We start from the raw sequence: 26,034 nt of genomic DNA, 5'->3' as shown, positions 1-26,034 counted from the left end.
TTATGACTTACAAAGCCCTTCATGGCATGGGTCCGGATTACCTACGGCAACACCTGCGGCCGGCGTCAACTTCCCTCCGTCCAGTGCGCTCCCACAGAGAGGGCCTCCTCAGGGTGCCGCCGATCAAAGAATGCCGATTGGTGACCCCCAGGGGGAGAGCGTTCTCTGTGGGCGCACCAGACCTTTGGAACCGCTTACCGGTCGAGCTCCGGATGACCCCCGACCTTCGCTCCTTCCGGCACGATCTCAAAACATTCTTTTTTGAACAAGCTGGCCTGGTTGGGTTTTTAAAACTAGTTTTAATTTTAATATGTATTGATTTTATGGGCATGATGTTTAATGGCTTTTTAATTTTTGTATTCAATTTTTATTGTGTATTGCCCTGTTCACCGCCCTGAGTCCTTCGGGAGAAGGGCGGTATAGAAATCAAATTATTAAATATTAAATTAAATTAGTTCACCATTATGTCACAATTGTGAAATATGTGTTTATTTGTTCATACATTCATACACATATAGTATGTACTCCTAAAACTCTTGTGACTGTTCAATACTTTGTAAACTTCAGTTGGGTGGAGCACTGCATCATAGGGCAAAACTCTGTAAAAAAAAAAACTATCTGAAATCAGCTAATATACAGAATGCCGGGACCATTACTCTGAAGGATATGACATTTGGGGATTATTATTTTTTTACCACTTCAGTGATGCTATACTGCTGCTGTTCAGTGCTATGATGTGCTATGGTCAGCCATGGTCATGTCATCCTTATTTTCAATGTTTCTTAAAAGTTCCCCACAGGTTGATAGGGAACAGGGAACAAATGGATATAATTGTTGATGCTCCTTGCCATATTCCCACTACCAAAATATTTGCATGTGTGAAACTTGCAGGGAGAAAGTAAATGGTTAAAGGTGCTTCTTCCTCAAGTTCCTCTACACTTGTACCACTTCGACCATTTGTGCACTCTCTTGCGGCCCCCACCCACCCAGCAGCAGCCACTTAGCTGATGGTCACTGCCAGCTTCCCACAAGGAAAGTAAGTGGGGAGGCTGACAGGAAGTTGAAAATCTTTCCCACACACACTGATTTTCTGCCCACCCTGGCTCACTCTATTTCGCTGTTTAGGTAAAGAAATATCTCTTGGATATTTCTGGACTAATCATAGAATGGCAAGAACAAACAATTAAAACCAGAGCAACACTTTAAAAATATGCTGTTGTTTATGTGATACAAAGTAATTAACAACTGCCTTCAAATGTTATGCCCTATTCATATTATATGCTGTATCGTTAAGGATTAGTTAAACTGGTCAATTAGTTGACGTCTCTCAGTTAAAAACACGTCATAATTTATATGCAAATAAAAATTTGCAAATTTTTAGATGTCCAGTGTTAACTTTTGTCCCCCTTGGTAACTTTTAGTTTTCAAACCTTAAGCATGTTTTGGCCCTTGGGGATGTGTTGGGATAGGGAGAGGGGGTACAATTTTCCTCACAGTCCACAGCTCCCTTAATTCCTGCAACCTCCAGCAAAGTGGCAAGCAGTTCCATGGGTCTGCTGAGGAGGAGGAGGAGTGATTTCTGATTCTCCCTGTCAGCTTTCCACAAGCAATGTCAATGGGAAAGCCAGCAAGATGTTGGAGGTCACTCCTGCTCCCACTAAGTGGGTTTTTGAAGATTTGTTTATAGTTAAGAGATGAGATATAGAAAAATTGTATTTTCAGAAAAAATATGTTATTGTGTTAAAAAGAAAGGAATATAAAGCTGGTTTATTTGATTGGGTTTAAGATATATATGTCATTATTTCTTGTAACTATTAGTGGACTTTTGCTGATTAGGACTGATGAGGAGGCTCTAAGAATTTGTTTATAGATAAGAGATGAGATATGGGAAGAAGGTATTTGAAGTTAGTAAAAATAAAAATGATGAACTCCAGGATATAAGAGAAAATTCTTCTTTATTGCTGAGCTTTCGTCAACAAGCTGTTGACATCATCAGAGCAAGGGCTGAATGATAAGGGAGTCAGTACATACACTTGTATGGCAGTTATAACGTTCAAATTGTGGAATGTGGGTGTGGCCTGTTCGCGACAAGCTCGCTTGTTTATAATCACAGTGGTTCCAGCTTTGCTGGAAAAGGCCGGTCTCTGGTTGATTTTTAAAAGTCGCGCCTAGCAGCTGCTTGGCGCATATCAGCTGTTAGGCGCGTAAGTCTCGTCGCGCCACGTGTAGTCATGCGCTGGCTGACAGGCTCTTCATTTGAAGTAGAGTCAAGGAGGTCATCTCGTTCCCTTGCGTGCAGTCATCGCAGGCTTGATTCTGCTGTGGAAGGGAGCAGATGTCCTCATGGAGTGTGTAAGCAATTCGCTCTCCTTCATGTTTCTTTGCCTGGTTGCTGTAAAATCGGCTCTGTTGTGTAGTTTGACTTGTCGGATCTTAAGACTCTTTTAGTGTGTGGTTGTTGTGTGCATCTGACTTGTTTTGCATGGTTGTTTGGTGTGTTAGAATGAAAGTAATTGTTGTAGTTGTCAGTTGTGAGTAATTTTGTGGGATGTTTGATCTGGCTTTTTTTTTTGTTTTATTGTGCATGGTGGGACAGATTTCAGTTTTGATCGTGGTCTCAATATTCTGTTGTTGTTTGGGTGTTGTGTGTGGTTTTTTTTGTTGTGTGTGGTTATTTAGTGAAGTTGCAAGATTTGTGTCTTGGGTGTTGTGGTCAGAAGTGGTGTTGTCTTTCTGTGTAGAAGTGTCAGATGGTGTGTTGGTTATGCAAGTTATCATTGTTGTGTTAGAATTTTGTCTGTTGTTTAGTTCAATTGGAATGGATTGTGTTATAATAATCTCATCTGTTGTGTTGATATGGTGTTTGACAAGTGGGTGGAGTGGTGTGTTTGTGTCTTTGTTGATTGTATTTAAGCGTTTGGATGTTTTGTGTTGTTATAAATGCCTTCTCAGAGTTTGGTATGGTGGTAATAATTTGATATGTCTATTAATTGAATTATTATCAGACAACCAAGCCTCTTTCAATAGACGGCCACCTTGAGTGGGGTCTTGAGAGATGACTATAGCTCCTTTGAAATCAAAGGACTTTACATTCTAAAGTAATGCGCTTCAAAGAACCATTATCCAAGGACAATTTATTATCTACAAAATCAACTGCAACAAATGCTCTTGCAATTATATCGGAGAAACATCCAAAAGACTAAAATTTTAAACTGTAATAAAGTATTATTTAAAAAAGGGTGGAGAGACAGTTCAGAATAAAGGTATAAGTATGAAATATGTGAGCCAGAAAACTACATGAAACATATATATTTCTATAAAATATATATTTAGCATTAATGTCCCTCCTACTAAGCTACAACTGGGGAATACAGATAATTCAATTATATAAGAAAAATCTGCCTCTAAAAATTATGACTGCTTCAAAAAATCTAGAAGAATAGATGAAAGGAGATAGCTCAACAAATAATACAGTCTCTTAGATATTACAAATTGTAAAAGAAAAATATGAAGAAATCCATGCATATGATTTTAACATATCTTTAACACAGCATGTAACCTGACCCCGCTTCTAGTTGTTTGCATATTTAGTCAAAATTTGCAAATAAATAGACAAGTCAATATAAATAAATGCTGAACCAATAAATTGGAAAGGGAACATTTAAGCCTTCCAGTCCAATAGCTAACAGAAGGTGACAGATGGATAAAATGATTAAACATATGACTGAGAAATAGTTATAATCTTTTTCCATTGGAGTTTGGAGGAAGATACAAGAGAATCAGCTATCCTTGATTTGAAAATAAACTTTATATATTTTATTTACTTAGACAAGAAAACTGGAGTAGCAAGAACATTTTGTGAAAGTAACCATGTAATGCTGAATTTTAATAAAAAGGGGAAACTAAAGCTGAATAAAATTGAACACATATCAGAGATTAGAAAACTCATTTTAATCCATTCAGGAATTGGATTCAGTGCCTAAATGGCCTCATCCAAGCTACTAGGACTCATCTATATACTACTAAAACTCTTTGTGTCTGTAACATTTAACTGGATGGAACAGTGCATCATAGAGGCAAAACCTTTTGAAGCAAGGTACCTCAAATGGCAAATTTACTGAATATGCCTAAAATTTTGGACCCATGAGGCCCATGCAATTGAAATTTGACGAATTTTATAAAATATTTTATGTTCTTAAAAATTATAATTCATAAAGCGCTTTATTGCATACTATAAAATGTCATAAAATATCTCTTGTGGTTAACTCCTGATGTTTGATAATTCAACACAGGCTATTTTCAAGACAGATACATCTGAATATCTCCCTACATCTTTAAGAACCTTTACAGTAAAGTATATTACCAGCTCTGACATTATTGAAGGCATTAAGGAATTTGGTGAGGAATTCTCTCTGAAATAATGAACCAAGCATCACAGGTTATTTAGTCATAAATATATTTAATTTTATCTATCTCTGAATGAAATCAAATTTTGTTCTGGCCCACCCACTACAGTATATAGTGCAGTCCCAAGTATGCCAATTAAAATGTGGGTATCAGACTTGGAAAAAATGGTAAACAATTGAAATAATCAGCATCAGAATAGAAGTTTGTAAAACATATACATACCTTGTTTGAACGTAAAGATACTCGTCCTCCACAACGTGCACAAAATTTAGTTTGGCAATATGAACAGTTATGGCCACAGCCATCAGCAAATTTTGTTTTGTGACAAATGCCACAGGTTGGAGCATCACTCTTCTGTTGTTGTTGCTGCTGCTGCTGTTGCTGCTGCTGTGATTCTTCACCCATTTTCTTCACCTGTTCTTTATACATTTCAAACTGTTGGTGTAGTTTCCTGCACCAAAAAGAATTGTAGGTAAATATTTATATGTATGTAAGAGTAAAAAAATGTAAAAAGATATATTGAGTTTCTTTTTTAAAAAGTTAGGATGCATTATCCTAATAAAGGTAACATTGGTTTTTGTTTACATATGATGAATTAACAGAGTGTGGTTATCTCCTCCACATGGTACTTCCTCCCTTGAAGGTAATGACTAAAATCTTAAAGCAATAAATATGCACCATCCTCACCTATTATCTCTATTATGAGAAGCTAACCTACATGGAACAGAAAATAGATTATGAGGGGATGCATCCATTCTATGGAAAAAATAAAATTTTCTAAAGAAGAGAATAAGTACATGACATTCAAAATGCCCAAATATGGCATTTTCATGAATGAAAAGGAATGGCAAGAGACTTGAAACCTAAGATATCCCACAATGCAGACAATTAGATCTCCATCCTATCATTAATACGGAATGGAATCAGCCATAAACGAAGGATCACCACCACAAAACTATTCCCTCCAGTCCCCAAAGCTGACCCAGACATATACCAGGAGGGGATGCTGTGATACTTGACTCAAGCTTGCTGAATTTCTATCCATACAATTGACCTTAAAAATTACAGAACTGATTTCTGAAATAAGAGCATTAAAAAGTAAAAAAACACGCAGTTAAGAATAATAACTTGTAAAACTACAAAAGCTGAAAGGAGAAATGGTAAAATACAAGGGATTGATGAATGTAGGTTATCTGTTTAAGAAATTGGGTAAATATACGTAAGGATAAAAATACTTACAATTCTACTGAAATAAAGTATATAGAATGTTTCAGTAACATTAGACAATTTCAGTTTCTGTAACAACAGCCCTATGAAAACAATTACACATAACAGGCTCTGAACAAATAACTCATAATTAATGAAAGAAAATAAATTACTTTGTATGTCATTTTTCTTGTCCTTTTCATTCACAGTGTACAAAGATGAATAGGTTTCTTGTATTTCATTAATCTGGGAAGTTTGATCTAGCCTGGCAATGTTCCATCTACCAAGTATATTTTTATACCTCATAGCAAGACTAAAAATTAACTGTGGAGAAAAGACCCATATGGCCAGTAAAATATGAGAGAAACAGAAGTAATCCTACAAGACAAAGGTTAATTTCTACCAGGCATTCATATGCACTGTTTTTTTTTAGTCTATACTTCATACTGCAAGCTTTCTCTGGATCAATATATTCAGTAAAATCAGTATATTTTATTCTTGTTGATAACGCATTCACTGAATATTCTTTAGTTTCCACAACTTCATTATTAACTACTTCAGAATACAGGTAGTCCTCAAATTACGTCCATCCATTCAGTGTCCATTCAAAGTTATGGTTCACTGAAAAAAATGAACAGACGATCAGTTTCTGAAATTCCAGCCATTGCAGCACTAATCACAATCCAGGCTTTCAGTTGCCCAGCTTGCTATTACATCATAAGGAGCTACAATCATGTGATCACCTCCCATTCACAATCTGCATTGGTTACCAAAGAAATCCTGGGTGTGTTTCAAGGGGCTTGATGTCACCTACAAAGCTCTTCACGCCATGGGTTGACTGTCTGATGGAGAATCTTTCTCCTATTGTTTCTGTCCATCTTCTAAGTTCTTACAAAATAACATGTTCCAATTCCTATCCATTAAGCAATGCTATCTGATGGGATTTGAAGGGGTGCCTTCTCTGTTACACCACCTGCCCTTTGAAAAAGTATCCCCCCACCCCAGGGTTTAAATAGCCTTTACCCCGCTGTGCTTTAAGTCTTGAAGATAGGTGAAATGTGAATGGATACACTTACACAATGTAAATGTTGTTGGGGTTTGTCAATTCCCCTTGGCCATAACCATATTTTTTTTTACTTTTTGCTTATTTTTAAGTGTTTTTAATTTGCATGACCCCTAGAACCATCATTAGTTGGGTGGCTTTATCATTTTAATAGATAAATATATATGAAAATGTAAAGACACAGCTATTGGGAAGATAGTAACCATATTAGTAAATATAAATTAACATTCTGTAAGATGTCCTCATATTATGAAAATAAAGTGCCCAATAATATATTAATCTATTTTAACATTGAAATATAACAAGCCCAGGCATTATAATAACAGGAATTAGAAAGAGATCATTCCACATCATTTACAAATTCATGAGAGTGCTAAATTATTAAGCAAGTTGTATCCTTTTACTGCTGCAACAGTATTATTCTTACTTGATGGTTTCCCCTTTAAATGAATAGAAGGACAGACAATGGTAGGTGTGCTAATGTAGTCAGGAATCAGAAGCATTTACCACTCCATCATCTCACCTTACAATGTTCACATAAACTTTCTATAGAAAAAATAAACTTTGGAGTAATCTATACATGAAAGAATATTGATAGTGATAAAGACAGTGATGACAGACTACCAGAATTAGTACTATTTGTCATATAATGATTTGGGGGCAACAGATCTTAACTGTCTCTATAAAAAAAGCTTCAAATAAAAGAATAGGGCAGAGGTACTAGCAATAAACACCAGCATACATATGAACAGACCTATTAAGCTAACAAACATGCTACACCACACATTGTTCACAATGATATTTCCAACACACACAAACCCTGTTCAATTTTTGTCAAAGCTTTGACTTTATCAAATAACATTGTATATTTAAATGGCCAAATCATTCAATCTATTTCCTCTTTTTAGCAGATAACTGCTCTATTTGAAATCTGTTCAAAACATATGACAGAAAGAGATAATAGCCAGTTTCCCAACAAATGCACTTATTGGTCTACTAAATACGTACTAAATCCACAAACAGTGCATATAATTCAGAGGACAATACTAGATTTTATCAAATCCAGCAGAACATACAGACATCAGGGAACATACATTACATATGAAGCAGCCCATCAAAATTTTCACAGTCCATAATCAGCAGCATGGAAACCGTTAGTCAATATCAGAAGCATCAAATCAATTCTTCCATAAATTCATATAGTTCTATTAAAATTCCAAAATATTTAATCATAAATTAATTTGACTTGAGAAAATATGAGAACTCAAAAAATGATAGAAGTAAAGCACTTTTTGTTGCCATACATCAGGGGTGTCAAACTGCCAGCCCGCAGGCCGGTTGCATCATGCGGAGGCTGTGCCCACCCCAGCTCCAACAATGGAAAAAAAAAGTTGTGATACATCACAACACGTCACGTGATGCGGCAAGTTTAATACCCATGCCATACATTATATTCTTAAGAGGCTCTTTTCCAAATGACATTGTTGTCTGAAGTGTAATAAAAATATATTTTTGTAGTATTAAGAATTTTTTTCCTGTTTGAGGTTTTAAAATATTTACATTTCAAGGAAATCCTGCCCTCTTCTTTTCAAGTTTTATTCAATAGATTTTGTAATTCAACTGGCATTGTTTTATTTGGCCTGTAACCCTCTAGTTTTGTTCTTAGATTTGACTTAATTTTCCCTCTATAGAAATATCAGCAACTTATTTATCTTCCTATCTGATTTCATGACTTAATCAATTTCTCTTTTATTCTAGGAAGAATTTCCAATTTTTAAATTACTTCTATCTCAGTACATGCAAAGCTTTATTCCAACCTGTACTTAATCATTTTTAGGAAACATTTCTAATTTTTAAATCAGTTCTACCTCAATACATCAAAGCTTTATTCCAACCTGATTCTCTGAAAGACTTAAATAATTGTATAAACAGAAAATCTTATTTCAGTAGCTTTAATTTTAATCAGTAGTTATTAATTCAATCTGCCTTTTTTTACAATGTATTTTAGGAGGTATCTATGCAAATCCATACACAAATACAGACACACAAACACACACACACAAACAAGTGTGTCAAAAGTACATTTTTATTGGGGAAATAGAAATGCCCCAGACTGGTTTCAGCTGTATTTGACGACTTGCCAACTTTAAGTTGAAATGATGAGGAAACTGGGCATCGTATTTTTGCCCTATGTATTCTTCCTGGGAGGATGGATTGAATTAAATGAGAAGCATTTCCTTTCAAATTAATATGTAGTTGTTATTTGATTTATTATTAGCTATTCCAAGGGTTTAAAGGTAAAGGTTCCCCCGCACATGCGTGCTAGTCGTTTCCAACTCTAGGGGCCGGTACTCATCTCCGTTTCAAAGCCAAAGAGCCAGCGCTTGTCTGAGGACGTCTCCGTGGTCATGTGGCCGGCATGACTAGACGCCAAAGGCACACGGAACGCTGCTTTTTGAGGGACGTGGTGGCTCAGTGGGTTAGGATGCTGAGCTTGTCGATCAGATGGTCGGCAGTTTGGCAGGTCGAATCCCGAGTGCCGTGTAGCAGAGTGAGCGCCTGTTACTCGTCCCAGCTTCTGCCAACCTAGCAGTTCGAAAGCACGTAAAAATGCAAGTAGAAAAATAGGGACCACTGCGGTGGGAAGGTAACAGCGTTCCGTGCGCCTTTGGCGTCTAGTCATGCCGGCCACATGACCACGGAGACGTCCTCGGACAAGCGCTGGCTCTTCGGCTTTGAAACGGAGATGAGCACCGGCCCCTAGAGTTGGAAATGACTAGCACGCATGTACGGGGGAACCTTTACCTTTATTCCAAGGGTTTAGCATTAAGACAGACATCTAGAAAAAATGAGTAATATATGTGATGGTTGCCAAATCTGGTATATTCAAGGTTTTGGGATTATAATTCCCAGTTTTCCTAGTCCACAGTGCACCAGATTGAAAAATAGATAGATAGATAGATAGATAGATAGATAGATAGATAGATAGATAGATAGATAGATAGATAGATAGATAGATAGATAGATAGATAGATAGATAGATTTGTTCGAGCAACATAATCTTTATGGTATAGTTATTCTTTTACCCAAACCAAATTTCAGAATATTTTTAATTAAATGCACACTTACTTATTATATATAGCACTAATACTGAAGAGCTAGGGAAAGAATTAGGTTCACTATAAAATGTGATAAATAAATATTAAAGCAAGAGTGTTCATGTGTCTCAATTCAAATATTTATAGATACATTTTCTGAATAAATACCTCAGTGCTGTTGTGCAAAAGTATCTGGAAACTCATTGTTGCATTCTAAACATCTGGAAGGTTTGGATCTCAGGGATTGACACACCTAACCATCTGCCTGATTTGAATGAACTGGAGCAGGACAAAGGCCCTATCAGGCCAGTGAATCGGTTCTTCCACCAACTTATGTAAAGTGATTTGAGAAAGATAGTAACCACTGCTAGCAATATTTTTATCAGCAACGTATTTACTGTATCTACTGTCTTATTTTCTGTATGCCTAGAATGGTTCAAATAACTATACCTTGTGCAAAACTGAAATTAAAAAAAATTAAGTGGTACCTTGTACTCTTTAATTGGTTCCAGGAAGCATGACAAGTACCAAAAATGACGAGTACCAAACAATTTTTCCCCATAAAAAACAATATACAGTGGTACCTTGGTACTCATTAACTAGTTCCAGGAGGCACAAGTACCAAAAGTGATGAGTACCAAACAAAATGTTCTCATAAAAAACAATGTAAATAATTTTAATGCCTTCCCGAACCAAAGACAATGTGCATTTTTAATGCAATAAGTAAAAAGATAGGGTTGTATACCATTACATTACATGAGAAGTAAACCTAAAATTTAATAAATACTCTACTTAGATTGAATAAAATAAAAGTACTTTACCTTTACTGAGAAGAGTCCATGTCCTAATGGGATTGTCATGTTCCAGTGCACACACATGAACTCATAGGGAGTTTTAAAAACTTTATGAAGACAAGTCCTACTCCCACCAACTGCAAAGTTCCCATGAATCCAAGCCTGCTCAGCTTAGGCACAGGGTTGTAAAGTCTATAGGCAAAGGCACAAGACAAAGTCCACACACACACAAACCAAAATCCAGGCACAATTCAGGCACAATAAATCCAAATCAAGGTACAAGTCCAAAGTCCTAGAAGCAGATCCAAAATTCAAACATGCAGTCACACAAAGCACAAATCTGAAGTAATAAAAACTGGAGTCATTGAACTGGAGCACATGCATGGCAGAGCAAATGGACAGCTGTGCATTGGGCTAAATAGGCGCATATCAGTGTAACTCATTAGAAGGGATGAGGCTGCCTCCTTACGAGTAGCCTTGCTGACCTCCATTGTTCTCCCTCAGTTCAGCCCTATGCATCCTAGGATATGGTGGAGGAGGCAGCCCTTCTCATACCCGCTGACCAGGTGAAGCTACGATCCTTCTCCATGCCACACTTCTGACTGGATCTCCAAGCCTTCCAGCTGCATCTGCATCTGCATCTCTCTCCTCTCCAGCCAGGCACTCATCTGGTTGTTCTGCTGACAGCCGCTCTGAAGTTCCTGGCCTCTCCTCTTCCTCTGACCCATTCACTCCCTGCTCAGAGTGAACAGAGACTCAGCATCTTCCTGATGCTTCCTCTTCCTTTTCATCTGGGAAAGCTGTTACAGGGATGGTGGGAAGACAATGGTGAGGAGGAGAGAGTACAAGGAGTGTTGCTTGAAAGAAGAGTGTCCCTCCTATAGAACATCAGATACTTGCACTTCAGGTGTTCTTTCTCTTTTCGGCTTTTTTCAACCTGCACCACAGGCTCTGACACATTCTTTGTCACCTTCACTGAAAACATATCCAGTGAGGACTGTTTCTATCTTCTTTTCAGAATTCCTCAAAAATGTTTGGTCATTGAATAAATTCACCTTTCTGCTTGTCCTAGCTTTGTCCAGATGGTACTTCTCCACAAAGTTTTGAACTTCTGCCCATTTTGCACACATTTCTTTTATCAAGGAACTGGGGACATCCTCCCTTATCTCCTCCTCACCTGAAGAAATCTCTTTAGCCTCCTCTTGTTGCTGCTCCTTCTGTAGTTCCTGCAGCTACTCAGGCTGAGCACAATGTTCTCCCACTAACTCCTCAACATCAGCAGCACTGACCTCCAGACCCATGGATTGGCCCAAAGATACAATGTCCTGCACAACTGTCAGACTCAAACTCTTCAAAGTCTCTGAGTCACAGCTTCTGGCCACAAATTCTTCCATCCCAAATTCATTGTCCTACAAGAGACTTCATTCCAGGCCTTTTTAATAAGATTAAGGCAGTGCAAGATATTGAAATACTCCTTCCAGAATTCTGTGAAGGTCAACTAGGTGCCAGAAGTGGTCTTGAAGGCCTCTGGAAAGGTGCCTTGGTGTACAATATTTTGAAGTTTGAAATGACCTGCTGGTCCATGGGCTGGATGAGAGAAGTAGTATTGTGAGGGCAGAAATCTTATAGTGATGAAGCTGAACTCCTCCAGTAAGTCATCTTCCAAGCTTGGAGGGTGGGAAGGTGCATTGTCCATTAATAGGAGAGCTTTCAAGGGCAAATCTTTCTCCAGCAAATATTTTTTTACTGGAGAAATACTTTGGTAGTGGGAATATGGCAAGGAGCATTAACAACCTGTGGAAAAATTGCCTTGCAAGTTAAATTTGCTGTTTGCCTCCACATCACATGGACTTTGCTTTTTATGGAATTATGCTTCGCGAAAATGTGCAGGTTTTCACTATGATAGACTAGTAGAGGCTTCACTTTTAAGTCCCCACTAGCATTTTAATGAAGGACAGGCTTACTCTATTGTTATTTATTTATTTATTTATTTATTTATTAGTTTTTATAAACCACCCTTCTCCCGAGGGACTCGGGGCGGTGTACAGAGGAAGGAATGTATACAGATTGAACAATAAAAATAATAAAAACAATAGTGAAAACAAACTGGGACCCCAATTAACGCTGTCATGCCAGGCCGGACTGCTGGAACAGGAAAGTTTTTAAGTCGCGTCGGAAGGTACGGAGGTCGGGGGCCATCCGGATTTCGGTTGGTAAGCTGTTCCAGAGGGCTGGCGCACCCACTGAGAATGCCCTCCCCCTGGGGGCCACCAGCCGACATTCCTTGAGCGGTGGCACCCTGAGGAGGCCCTCTCTGTGGGAGCGCACAGGACGGTGGGGTGCTGACATTGGCAGAAGGTGCTCCCGTAGGTAGTCCGGACCCATGCCATGTAGGGCTTTGTATGTCATTGTTAGCACCTTGAACTTCACACGGAAGGCAACCGGAAGCCAGTGCAGTGCACGGAGGAGAGGTGTGATATGGGAGTATCGGGAGGCTCCCAAGAGTGTCCGTGCCGCTGCACTTTGCACCAGTTGAAGCTTCCGAGTGGATCTCAAGGGCAGCCCCATGTAGAGAGCGTTACAATAGTCTAGGCGAGAGGTCACAAGGGCATGGGTGACTGTACGTAAGGAATCCAGGTCCAGATAAGGCCGTAGTTGGCGAACTAGTCGAACCCGGGAGAAGGCCCCCTTGGTCACAGCTCCTATGTGGTCTTCCAGGGAGAGCTGCGAGTCTAGGAGGACACCCAGGTTGCGGGCCCTATCAACAGGGGGTAGTAACTTGTCCCCGATGTTAAGCAATGGGACGTTCTGAATATCCTGGCTTTCCGGTACGTACAGCCATTCAGTCTTGTCCGGGTTCAGTTGAAGCCTGTTTCTCCCCATCCATTCCCGGACCGCTTTCAGGCAGCGGGACATCACGTCTAGGGCATCACTGATATTGTTTGGAGTTGAGATAAAAAGCTGGGTGTCATCAGCATACTGATGGTACCCTACTCCAAAACTGCGAATGATCTCACCCAGCGGTTTCATGTAGATGTTGAACAGGAGAGGCGAGAGGACCGACCCCTGAGGGACTCCGCAAGCGAGAGGCCTCGGGGTCGACCTCTGTCCCCCTGTCAGCACCAACTGCGAGCGACCCTGGAGAAAGGAGGAGAACCAACGCAGAACCGTGCCTCCCACTCCCAGTCCCCTGAGGCGTCGCAGCAAGATACCATGGTCGATGGTATCGAAAGCCGCCGAGAGGTCTAATAAGACTAGGACAGAGGAATGGCCCCTGTCCCGGGCTCTCCAGAGATCATTCATCAGAGCGACCAATGCCGTCTCCGTGCTGTAGCCCGGCCTGAAACCCGATTGGTACGGGTCTAGATAAACCGCTTCATCCAGGATCTGAGGAAGTTGGTGCGCCACCACGCTCTCAACAACCTTCGCAAGGAAGCGAAGATTGGAGACTGGACGAAAGTTATTCAAGGAGGATGGGTCCAAGGTGGGCTTCTTGAGGAGAGGTCTCACCACCGCCTCCTTCAAGGCGGTGGGGAAGTGACCCTCACTCAGAGAGGCAGAGATGACCGCTAGGAACCAGCCTCGTGTCCCCTCTCGAGCTGCATAGGCCAGCCAGGAAGGGCACGGGTCCAGTAAGCATGTGGAGGAGCTCAACCTTCTCATAATCCTGTCCACTTCCTTAGGAGTTACAGGATCAAATTCTTCCCAGATGACGTCGACAAGACTGTCCATGTCTTGTTCTTCCATCTCAGCCCAGTTGGAGTCCAGGCCAGTTCGAATCCGAGCAATTTTATCCAGCAGATATTGACCGAATTCCTCGGCTCGACCCTGCAAGGGTTCCTCCCTCACCTCTTGGTTTAATAGGGAGCGAGTCACCCTGAACAAGGCAGCCGGGCGATTATCTGCGGACGCGATGAGGGTGGAAAAATAGTTGGATTTTGCCACCCTTATCGCAGCGAGATAAGACCTGGTGAGGATTCTTAGTCGCAATCAGTAGGATTCGGATCGACTGGATCTCCAATGGCTCTCTAGGCCCCGTCTCCGACGCTTCATCTCCCGGAGCTCCTCGGTGAACCATGGGGCTCGCTGGGATCTGCGCCGGGTCAGAGGCCGCAAGGGTACAACTCGGTCCAGAGCCTCCGTGGCTGCCTTTTCCCAGGCTTCCACTAAGGCATCCGCCGAGCTGTGAGCAGGGAGTGCATGCGTGTCCCTAAGCGCTGCCTGGAACTTATCAGGGTCCATTAGGCGCCTAGGGCGGTACCATCTGACTGGCACCGTGCACCCACGGTGGGGGGTGGCAAGGGGGAAGTCTAGCCGCAGGAGGTGGTGATCGGTCCATGACAGGGGCATAACAGTTGTGGCACCCCCACCGATATCATCACGCCACCGTCCAGACAAGAACACCAAGTCTGGGGTGTGGCCTCTCTCATGAGTCGGTCCAGAAATTATTTGCGACAGGTCCATGGCCGCCATGGAAGCCATGAACTCCCGAGCCAGTTCGGACGATCCTCCCAGGGACGGTAGATTAAAGTCGCCCAAGACCATGAGTCTTGGGAATTCAACCACCAACCCTGAGAGGGCATCGAGTAGCTCGGGCAGGGCCGCCGCTGCACGATTAGGTGGTAGGTACGCCAGCAGCAGGCCCAACTGCGCCCCTGGGCCGTATCTCAGTAGGAGAGACTCACACCCGACCATCTGAGGGACGGTGGTCTCTCGCGGGCTAAGGGATTCCCTGATGATAACTGCCACTCCCCCGCCCCTCCCATGAGCCCGAGGCTGGTGCAGCACCTGGAAACCTGGCGGGCAGAGGTCAACCAGAGGAACACCCCCCTCTGGGCCCAGCCAGGTTTCCGTGATGCAAGCCAGGTCCGCATGCTCGCTCTCCACTAGGTCACGAATGAGGTGAGCTTTGTTAGCTACGGACCTTGCATTCAGGTAGACCAGCCTTAGCATGGGAGGGTGCGCACCTTTGCTCCCGGGTCCTCCGGGGGAGAACAGAGGGTCGGAGCGTCTCACCGCTTGTACAGAGCGGAGATGACACTCCCGGTGACGATACGGCCCTCTGTCTGTGCACCTTCTGCCATTCCCCACCATCCTAGGGATGGGATGTTTGTCAGTACGCCACTGGGTGTTATCGGCGACTGGTCCTCGTTGTACGCCGTCGCGAACGGTCGTGGGCCTGGCATGCGTTATGGTGGCTGGAAGGCGTGCCTTTCCCGCGCAACCATAGTCTTCTCCCTCCCCCCTCCCTAACCCCACAAAAAACTTAACTAAGAACTTAATCAGGGGCCTCTTGTTGGGCTTATGCTGGAGGCCCCTGACCCTGCCCGGCCATCTCTCAGAGGCCCAGTGGTTGGGCCCGTCATCAAGATTGGATGTGATGCAGGCGGGTCGCACCCAGGAGAGTGGGGAACCCCTGAGGGCGTGTAGTACTGTGCTGGAGTACTGAACGAGCATAGTCACAAGGGGTTCCGGGAAGGCAGTCCCCTGGATGGTGAATTTGCAGGAGGGTCGAGTCGGGTAGGTGCGTTTCTGGATCGTCGCCCTGCCACTGCCACTTGGCCGGGCGAACCCCCAGAAGCAGGCCACTCCTCATCCTCTCACAATGGGTTGTGTCTCTGCTTCCGGGGGTGGTCCAGAACGTACTCTGGGTGAAGCATACCCCATAGAGCTCTCACCTCTATGGGGTTGCAGGTGTAAGGCCAAGCCACTCTGCCACCGTGGCTTGCACCCAGGCCCGTTATGTCCTGTGGGGAGAGAGTGGGCAAGGGTGGTTGAGAGTGGGTAGAAGGCAAGATGGAGGGATTCATTAATTGGCGTCAGCTCTGGTGGTTCAGCCGCCCAAACAGTTCCCTCCCTGATCCTCTGGGCGTTGTTACCGGCCGCAGCTCCATAGGCCCCTATTGGTTGGGGACCGTCCAGAGCGTGGCCTCCCAGAGGTATGGGAGTCCCTGGTGTCATGCCGCTGCTGTTGCCGTCTCCGATCAAGGTGCCTCGAAGAGGTGGCTCCGGGTGTGAGCCGTAGATGCCTCGCCTCCGCCGCTACCGCCGCTGTCAGAGGGCCCTGGGCAAAAACGGTCGACCGGGGCCCGGAAAGGATGTCACCGCCGTCCTCGCCTCCGTTGCCGCCGCTTCCGCCGTATAGGGCATAGTTATGTGGGAATGCTAGTGGGGACTTAAAAATGAAGCCTCTACTATATCATAGAGAAAACCTGCGAGTTTGTGACCTGGTAATGTTTTCTCCTCTTTTGTGTTGTAGGCTCTACTTGGCTTTTTTTTTCTTCAAAAACGTTCAGTCTCATCACAGTTAATAACTTGTTGGGGAATAAAACCCTCAGACTCTATGTAGTCATGAAATTCACAGACAAATTCATCAGCAGCCTTTTTAATAGCACTCACTGCCTTGCCATACTTTACAAAACTATGGATGCTGGTCCTCTTTTTAAAAATATGAAACCAGCCATGACCGGTCTTAAAAACTTCAATACTCTCACCACTTGGTCCCAGTTTGAGTTTCAAGAGATTGGCATGCAACAATTTTGCTTTTTTTAAAATCATGCCTTCTGACACACTGTTGCCCACTAACTGCTTCTTGTTTTCCCAAATTAATAACAGCTTTTCAACTTCCTCAAGTGTTTGGGAATGCTGCTTTGTTACTGCTTTAACTTCTTTTGCAACATTAGCCTTTTTAACTGCTTCTTTATTCTTAATGATGGTGGAGACTCTTGTTCTGTACATATATTCCCTAGCAAGATCAGTAAAGCAAATACAACTCTCATATTTGCCTATTCTTTCTTTCTTTCTTTCTTTCTTTCTTTCTTTCTTTCTTTCTTTCTTTCTTTCTTTCTTTCGTCAGCAGTAGTGTGAAGTAATCTTCTGCTCAGCACTACCACTGCTCATTTTCTTAGGACCCATTATTAGGAAAAAAGTGCAAAAATACACAAAATGACCACAGTAGCTAAAATAAGATTTCCTGGAGATATGCATAGGGCAAGAGCTATCACATGACTAACGGGTGGCCCTTTGTTTTGGCTGGAAAGAGCAGCAAGTCAAGAGGCAGCCAACAATGACATGTTCTAGCTTGTGCGTCGAACGCCAAACAAATGACAAGTACCAGGACACAATTTTCACATCAAGTACTAAATTTGATGACTTTCAAAGCAATTGAGTACCAAGGTACCACTGTACAGGGCATAATGAGTACCCTTGTTGAGTTTCCACTTGAATTAAATGGATCTGAGTCAAAACAATTGTCTTCACTTTCTTGTTGAGGGAGAGAGAATAAATTTGGAAAACAAAATTAATTAAAAATAGGTTTGTCAGAAACATTTTTAACAAAAATATTCCATCAAGTAAAATTCTTTGCAAACATCTAGTAACAACTAGGCTGTTGGAGAGTTTGTTAACTTGGAAATTAGATTGCAATTAATAGCTTAGATTTTGCATGTAGGTTAAATCTTTTTTTCTCTAAACAAATTACATGTATTCACTATTTAATATATAACTGAAGATAGCAAGTTTGCATCTTGATTGAGCACAAGATTGTTTTATTTCAACATTATTCTGAAAAAAACCAAAATACTGCTAATGCATTATTATTTATATTTTCTTCAAAACTAATTATAAACCACTGATTAACAAATAAAAATATAACCTCTAAAACTAGTAGAAAATAATTTGGATTTCTTACTCTTTATTTAGTAAATTAACTTCATTAGTTTATCTCCTTCTCAAATCTTAATGGGACAAGTAAAGTGAAAGCAATATCACACTCAAAATTCCCATCAGCAACTTAAATAGTAGGGTGTTGAAAGAAAAACCATATATAGGATCTTTCCATAAGATTGGAAATCTCAACCCATACATAGATAAACAAGAGTTTGTTCAAATTTTCACTTGATATAGATCTCTCAGGATAAATGGTTATAAACCTGTTCCTTGTGTGTTTAGTATTCATATGGATTTTATCTTAATAGGGCAGCTTCATACATTAAATTAAAAGAATTATAATCACATGCTGAATTCTTCACTTAGAATCTACCTGACAATTGGGAAGTTATGCTTCTTGTAATTAAACATATAATATGTATTATTATGCTTATTTAATTATATATTGCATTCCGGGAGAATGACATTTTACAAAATATATGGAACAAGAAAAGAAACATTATGGAAAAAATGAAAAAGAAAAATCTTAATTTTATATATATTGAAGTTTTAAAAATGCAGGAACTAGAGAACTGTTCTGGAAATATTTTAAAGATTTTGAGAGTGACAGAGAGTAGACAGGAGAGAGAAGTATTAGAGTCCTAAAAGGTGACCCCAAGTATAAGCAGCAGCAAGGTTAAAGGAAGCTTAAGAGTTGTAGAAGGCTGAAAATGGTGGTATTGAATATGCAAAGGTACTAAGCAATGGTATATTGAAATATAAAGATCAATCAACAAGTACAAGGCGAAGACATGGAAAGTGTTAAAAGAACATACAAAACGCTTATACAGAATTCATAGCAGTCCGAATGATTACAAAAATGAAGCTTTTAAAGTGGAGTGCAAGACAGATAAAAAGAGACCAAGAAAGTTATCATCTCTTAACCAGCAGGCATTTTAACACATCGCACCAGCTAGTTCAAGGTTTATTTTTAGTCACTTAAAAGAATTCTTATCCAAGCAGTTTACAGTTTCTGTTTTGCAACATCACAGTCAAAATGTCACTAAGGTCAGTTGATTTCAACTGGAATTGTTAGTAGACTAGTTGGAAACATCAAATATTTTAAATAAATAAATATTTAATATTGAATTTTTCAATATTATTATAGTTTGTATAGATAAAAACCATGGTTAAAATTTAAATTCTAATTAGCACATGGGCTGCAAGAATTTAATATAAAAATATACATGTTAGAAATTTTCAAGAAAATTGTACATATTAAAGGTAAAATGTTTTGTCTCTCCCCCAAATCATGGAACAAACCATTTTCAATGCCTGGATAACTCTAATTAGTTTGAAATATCTGACAAAGTTATATTTTCCTCTCTTATCTTCAGGTATTATTCTGTTAGTATTGAAACAATAGTAATTTATGTGCTAAAATATTTAAGAGATGAATATAAGCAATACTTAGTCTAATCCATACCATCCTGTTAAAACCTCCAAAACTGAAAGATACTTTTAAAACTTTAGAAACTACAAGATACACTTTATGCCCTGCTTTAAACATGATTGATGTTCAGCTCTTTTAAATATAAGGTAAAAGGTAAAGGTTCCCCCGCACAGGCGTGCTAGTCGTTTCCAACTCGGAGCCGGTGCTCATCTCCGTTTCAAAGCCGAAGAGCCAGCGCTTGTCCGAGGACGTCTCCGTGGTCATGTGGCTGGCATGACTAGACGCCAAAGGCACACGGAACGCTGTTACCTTTTTTTTTTAAATCCCATTTATATCCCGCCCTTCTCCAAAGACTCAGGGCGGCTTACAATCTAAAGCACAAATCAATGTGCTTAGCAATAGCCTTCATTCTATGTATATGCCTGCTTATTAGGGCTTTTGCCCCCCCCCAGCGGCATTATTACAAAGTTAGCTTATTGCCCCCAATAATCTGGGTCCTCATTTTACCTACCTTGGAAGGATGGAAGGCTGAGTCAACCTTGAGCCTGGTGGGATGCGAACCTGCACTAATTGCAGGCAGCTGGTGTTACTTAAGGAGGCATTAGCTCCACCAAGGCTCCCACCGTAGTGGTCCCTATTTTTCTACTTGCATTTTTACATGCTTTCGAACTGCTAGGTTGGCAAAAGCTGGGACGAGTAACAGGAGCTCAATCTGTTATGCGGCACTCGGGATTTGACCCGCCAAACTGCCGACCTTCTGATCAACAAGCTCAGCGTCCTAACCCACTGAGCCACCGCATCCCTTCTTTTAAATATACACCTATATATTTACTTTGCAATTTCTGTTACAATCACTGTATTTTTTAAAGGAATTAGTTTCTTCCTTTCTCCTCAAGGGATAGTCATTTATAAATGTAACTTTCAATGTGTTCTGTGTGAATGCAAAGAGCACCTTGCACTCCCATCAACCAAATTCACTGCACCAATGAAAATTTGAAAATCAAAATTGGTTATTTAGTATAGTTTGACACCTGCTAACTAATTAGTATATAACACTGTATTCGGTGGAATTTACTTTCCAGAAAAACTGCATTGAGATTTCAGCCTCAATTTAAAAGATGTTGTTTTAGAATTATAACTTAAACATACCCTTTGGTATGTCTCAATGTTAGAGTGATACTAAATCTACACACAGTAGCTTACTTACGTCTGGGGCTCCTTTTCATTTTGTTGTTTTTGCTGTGGCTGAAGAACGTTATTTACCAGCTCAGTGAACCCACTAAAGGGAAACCACCTGTTCAAATAAGCAAATAATGTGACTGAATAATCAAATGAAATCATAGTAGTATATTTTTTTTCTCATCCAATTATAACCATCATCATTATGTAAATGCAGGAAAGCTACAGCCAATGGAAATGTTCACTGCAATTAAATCAGCCACAATTAGGATTTAGGGGAGAATAGTTTTAAACCAGAATAATCCGCAAGCAGGTAGCAAGAAACCACATCCAACTGAAATGTGGATGAAATAACACACTGAAAGCAGCTCTTACAAGCCAATCCGAAAGCAGATAACTAACTCCAGCCTATCTGGTATTAGTTCAAAACCATCAAAGGTGCAGAAAGCAGAAAATGGTAAAGGTAGAGAAGTAAAGCCCACTGCACTTGTGTGTGTGTGTGTGTGTGTTTTTTTACTTACTGTGTCACTGGTTGTTTTTGTTCTTCTTTACCCCTAAAAAAATAAGTGCACAACTGAGTGCAATATATAGGACATAAATCCTATCACCTTTTCTATATGTCTCATATCTGAGTGACATCAGAAAAATATTTTTATTTAACTACATCTTGCATCCAAACCAGTTTTCCACTAGACAAAAATATTAATGCAGTATCATAAAAACATAAAATATACAATATCTCTAAGAAATAATATACTATGGTCAATATCTAATGTTTTCAAGAATTACTTGAAATACTGAGATCTTAAGAAGTAAATTACAATCTCCAATACTTAAATTTGTAGTTTGAGTAACTGAAAAGCATATAAAAAGCAATTCACTATATACAGTAGTAAACTAAATCAAACAATAAACTTCAAAAACACTGTTAATTGATATACATATGAGGTAATCACTACCTCCAAAATTAGTTCACTTTTCAAATATTATATGTGATAAAATAATTATTTAATTTGCTTATAGCCTTCCCCATAAGATTCAGTTTTAAATCCATAAGATTCAGAGCTTTGAAGATCTGACTTTTCTCTCAGCATGGAGGCAGCATGCTGGATGAGCCTTTCTATAACAAACGGAATACTGAATGTTTGCAGATTGGCCTCAGTTTACAGCATGTTCTCCTCTGTGCTATTTTTACCTGATTGGTTTTGGTTTTAATCCTATATTAGCTGCCAGAATCAAAGTTGGAAAGTTGGAAAGCCATACAAAATGAATACGTGAATAGTAAAATGAGGCTCTCGTTTAAAATATCAAAAGTCAAAACAAGTTTCAAAATGTGACCAACTGCCAAATAGATATCAAAATGCACCTCTGATGTGTTTTCAGCTGGTAGGTTTATGAATTTCACAGGTTCTGACTACGTCTGAGATTTTTCTAGCAGTTATACTCTTGATTACACCTTGACCTCTGGGGTTTGGAATCTCCTTGTTATCTATGCATCAGTTGGCTGGTTGAACATGTTGTTTGTTTCCTCTTTGTACAAGTGGTTGGAAATGCCCTTTACCTCCTGTTTGACTGGTGCTACACATGCCTTTTCTGGCAGTTCTTTGGTTAATTGGATGGATCTCCTGCTTTACAGATATATTATAGTAAATACTCTTCAGTGTTCATTTGTTTCAAGATTTCACTTCACTGTATGTTATCAAAGGATGAATTGTTGCACATGGTTGCTCTGCATAACTTGGGGTTCACCTTGCTGTATCCTTTACTCTTCTTATTGCAGCTAACCATCATGTTCTCCTTTGCTACATTACCCAGCTATGAGCATTTCTTACTTGGAAAGCACATACTGTATAGGCTCTGTAGCCAAATAGATGGCTTTAAAGGCCTATATTAAGATTCATGCCATTCCATCATTCATATAGTGTCTTTTCTGTGGCTTTTGTTGGTAGCCAATTCTGTAGGTAGCCAAGTATCATAATTGCCTCTCCCTAAAATGTGTTGGATAGATTAGCATCTATCAAAATTCTTCTTATCAGATCCTGTCAGGCAATCATTCTTTCTGTCAATCCATTTTGCTCTAGAATATAGGTTATATAATCTGGTGCTTCATGTTCTGTTACTTCCACTGTCTCTGTGTTCATATATTTCATTCCACTGTCAATTCAGAAGATAATTAACTAGCACTAGACTATAGTGCTTACCATCTTCATGTATTCTTTGAGTTTTAGACTCTCATTTTGCACTTGTTTGCACTTTGTGACTATGTCTTTCTGTATTGTGTGGTAATCATTGAAGATGATGAAAAATCAGTTGCCTGAAAGTCACTTTCCTTATCGTTCCATATCGTCACTATGAATTACATTCAAGGGGTGATTTGATCAGCTGTTGATGATGTTGGGTAATGACATGTGACTCGCCTTTGTCATTCATGTACTATAATGATATAGTCTCATGTCTGTTCCATTGTTTTCACTTACAAGTTATTTTATGGCTTTAGAGATTCCAGTTCTGAGTCATCTGTGCCACATGCAGATGCAGTTCTAGTGAAAAGGGTAAGTTACCACTCTAGCTTCTTCACCCTTCACCTTCAAGGGCTATATATAGGATAACTTGCAATCGCTCCAACAATAGTATCCACTTCATTAGAAATTATACATGTTTCCATTGCAGTGTGCAAAATAGAGAAACTTGATCACGCATTTCATAGAAAGTAGACTTCTATTTATTACTTATGCATACAAACATCTTTTGTTGGGGTCTTGCATTTCATACTGGTGGTGAAACATTTTACAACTCTGTTTCCAATTCCTTGCACTGTTAGGACCTTCTCATATGCCAGGTAAACTTTTTCATTGCTTCATCTCATTCTATTTAAAGTTCTTTGTTGTTATACAGTTATTGGTTCCAGAATCTATCCTCCATCCAAATCCATTGCTTCCTTTGGCTGCTTTATAATATTCTGGGACCCCAACTGCTTCACTTGCTTTGGTTTTTCCTGCTAGTTCATTCAGTGGCTCCTGTCCTATTTTGTTCAGTCATCCAAGTCAGATAGTTTTTCTTTAGGTGTACTGCTTTTTTGCAGCAAAATTATATAGGGAGCTCTCTCCTTCTGTCTCCCAACTGTAAGCACAGTTTACTTGCCTTCATTCTCCCTTCTGAGTAAAATATTAACTATAGTTAAAGCCACCTTTCTGCATTTCACTTACCATGTTTCCCCAAAAGTGAACCCTACTCCAAAAGTAAGCTCCAGCTGATTTTTTGGGGGGGCTAATATAACCCCTCCCCCAAAAGTAAGCCCTAGCGCAGGACGGGGTGAGTCGGCCCAGATCTTCTGTGCAGCTGCCCAAGCATTTTTTTTACTAACCTGCCTTTCAGCTACATTGGTTTCTCCATTCGCTTCTCAGCCTTCGCCATGTCTTTGTGGGACAAAAAAAAGAAAAGTTCAATCAGACTTTCTAACTTTGTGAGATTTCGTGAGAAGTTAGAAAGTCTGATTGAAGGCAGGTTACTAAAAAAAATGCTTGGGGAGGCGAGGGCACCTGGGGGGGGCATAGCAACCTTACCCTGTGCGGCTTCGGCAGGTATCCGGCAGGCGGAGGGAAGCAACTCCACCACCCCTCTTGCCACCTGTTTCGCCTCCTTGCCTCATGGTGGCAGCAGCAGCTGCCAGCTGGGCAGAAGGCCATCCAGCGGGGGCAGCCGGTAGAGGCCAAAAGTGCCCAGCCAGTATGAGAGGTGCAGCGCCTGCCAGGACCCAAAGAGCTCCAGGTTCAGCCCTTAGCCGGGCGCCTGCAGCACCAAGTAGGTGTGCAAGCTGGTGGTACTCACCAGCCCAAAGCCAGAGGCGTGGGTGCCATGGTTTTACTGGTGGCCACTGACGAAGGTCCCTGGCAGGCCAGTGGGGGGTCACTCTGGTGATCGCATGGAAGATCTCGGCCGACTCGCCCTGCACCAGGCAAGAGCAGCCAAGCAGGGCAGCCCAGAGCAGCACAGCCAGGAGGGCCAGCAACATGGGCAGCCACTTGGCAGCCACACGGCACCCGACGCAGCCAAGAAATGTCCCAGCAGCAGTAAGGCCAGCAGGCAGGGTGGGCAGAGGCCGGGGCTCGCTGAGGGTTTGGTTTGTTGCAGCCGCAGGCAAGCAGGGGGTGGGGCAGAGAGGGCGGGGCCAGCAGTAGCCGGTTCCACTGATGGCTGATGGCAAAAGGCCCTGGCAGGTCGGCGGTGGGGGGTCGCTCCAGTGGTCACATGGAAGATCTGGGCCAACTCGCCTAGCGCCAAGCTCAGTGCCTTTTCCACCGCCGTCCACAACCACACGAGGACCGTATCTGATCCGCCACCATGCTCTCACTGCTGTATTGCTTCTCCACCACATGCATAGGCCCCACCCCACCTCCACGCACTTGCAGCCTACTGGTGCCAGTACCAGCAACAAGTAAGCCCTCCTGAAAATAAGATGTTCTGCTTATTTCAGAGCCCAAAAGAAAGTAAGCCAGGGTCTTACTTTCAGGGAAACACAGTAGTAACTACCAGTCATTTCTATAACTACATAATTATCTTCAAACTAACATCTAAAGTTTCTTTTTTTCTTCTATTTTGAGCAAAAAGTCCAGAAGTGATTCCCAAATGGAAACCAAACTGGATAAAAGATTACCTTGGTTTAAAACAGTTAACAATGTCATATCAAACAAATCCATTTTTCTTGTCCATTTTTATACTGTAAAAAAACTTATCTTTCTATTTTTACTTATTAGATTTGTGCATTGTCATCATCTGATAGCAAAAATTCCACATATTCTTTCAAATTCGTTATCCAACAACTGTAAAGACAAAACTTCCAATTCCAATTTTATATTCATTTTAAAATCCAAGCTTTTAAAAATGCTTTAAAAATTGCCATCCCTACAGCTAGAATTACTTCTAATACATTGTTTTATAAAAAAACATATTTCTAGTTATAATTCATTATAAATTTCCCATTGCTCAAACATTTCACATAGTATTAAATACATTCATTTTCCAAATTCACTTTCAACAGTACTTGGCAAATCTTAACAATAACTTTATTCATCACACTTTCAAACCCATTAGTACAAAATAATATGTTTTCTTATCCAAATTTAATATTTCTTTTAACATATGTTAAATCAGTAGGGACCTATCTTTCCAACTCCAATTTTCCTATTG

General features: G+C 40.8%; 1 protein-coding gene across 10 annotated transcripts in view; it reads right to left on the bottom strand.

The window, feature by feature from the left end:
- The window catches only part of RIMS2 (regulating synaptic membrane exocytosis 2), a gene marked incomplete at both ends in the record, with an annotated part of 289,996 nt that overhangs the window by 234,611 nt on the left and 29,351 nt on the right, over window positions 1-26,034 (bottom strand). For all 10 annotated transcript variants that reach the window (XM_081324264.1, XM_081324273.1, XM_081324271.1 and 7 more), the window contains one exon: window positions 4,630-4,858. In XM_081324264.1, the coding sequence (XP_081180390.1) occupies window positions 4,630-4,858 (229 nt within the window). The remainder of the gene's footprint in view (window positions 1-4,629; window positions 4,859-26,034) is intronic.

This window comes from Vipera berus (genome assembly GCF_964194415.1).
Source record: "Vipera berus genome assembly, chromosome: 3".
Taxonomy (NCBI): Eukaryota; Metazoa; Chordata; class Lepidosauria; order Squamata; family Viperidae; genus Vipera; species Vipera berus.
Note: the sequence above shows the minus strand (reverse complement) of the source record. Positions and strands in the feature narration are given on the sequence as shown.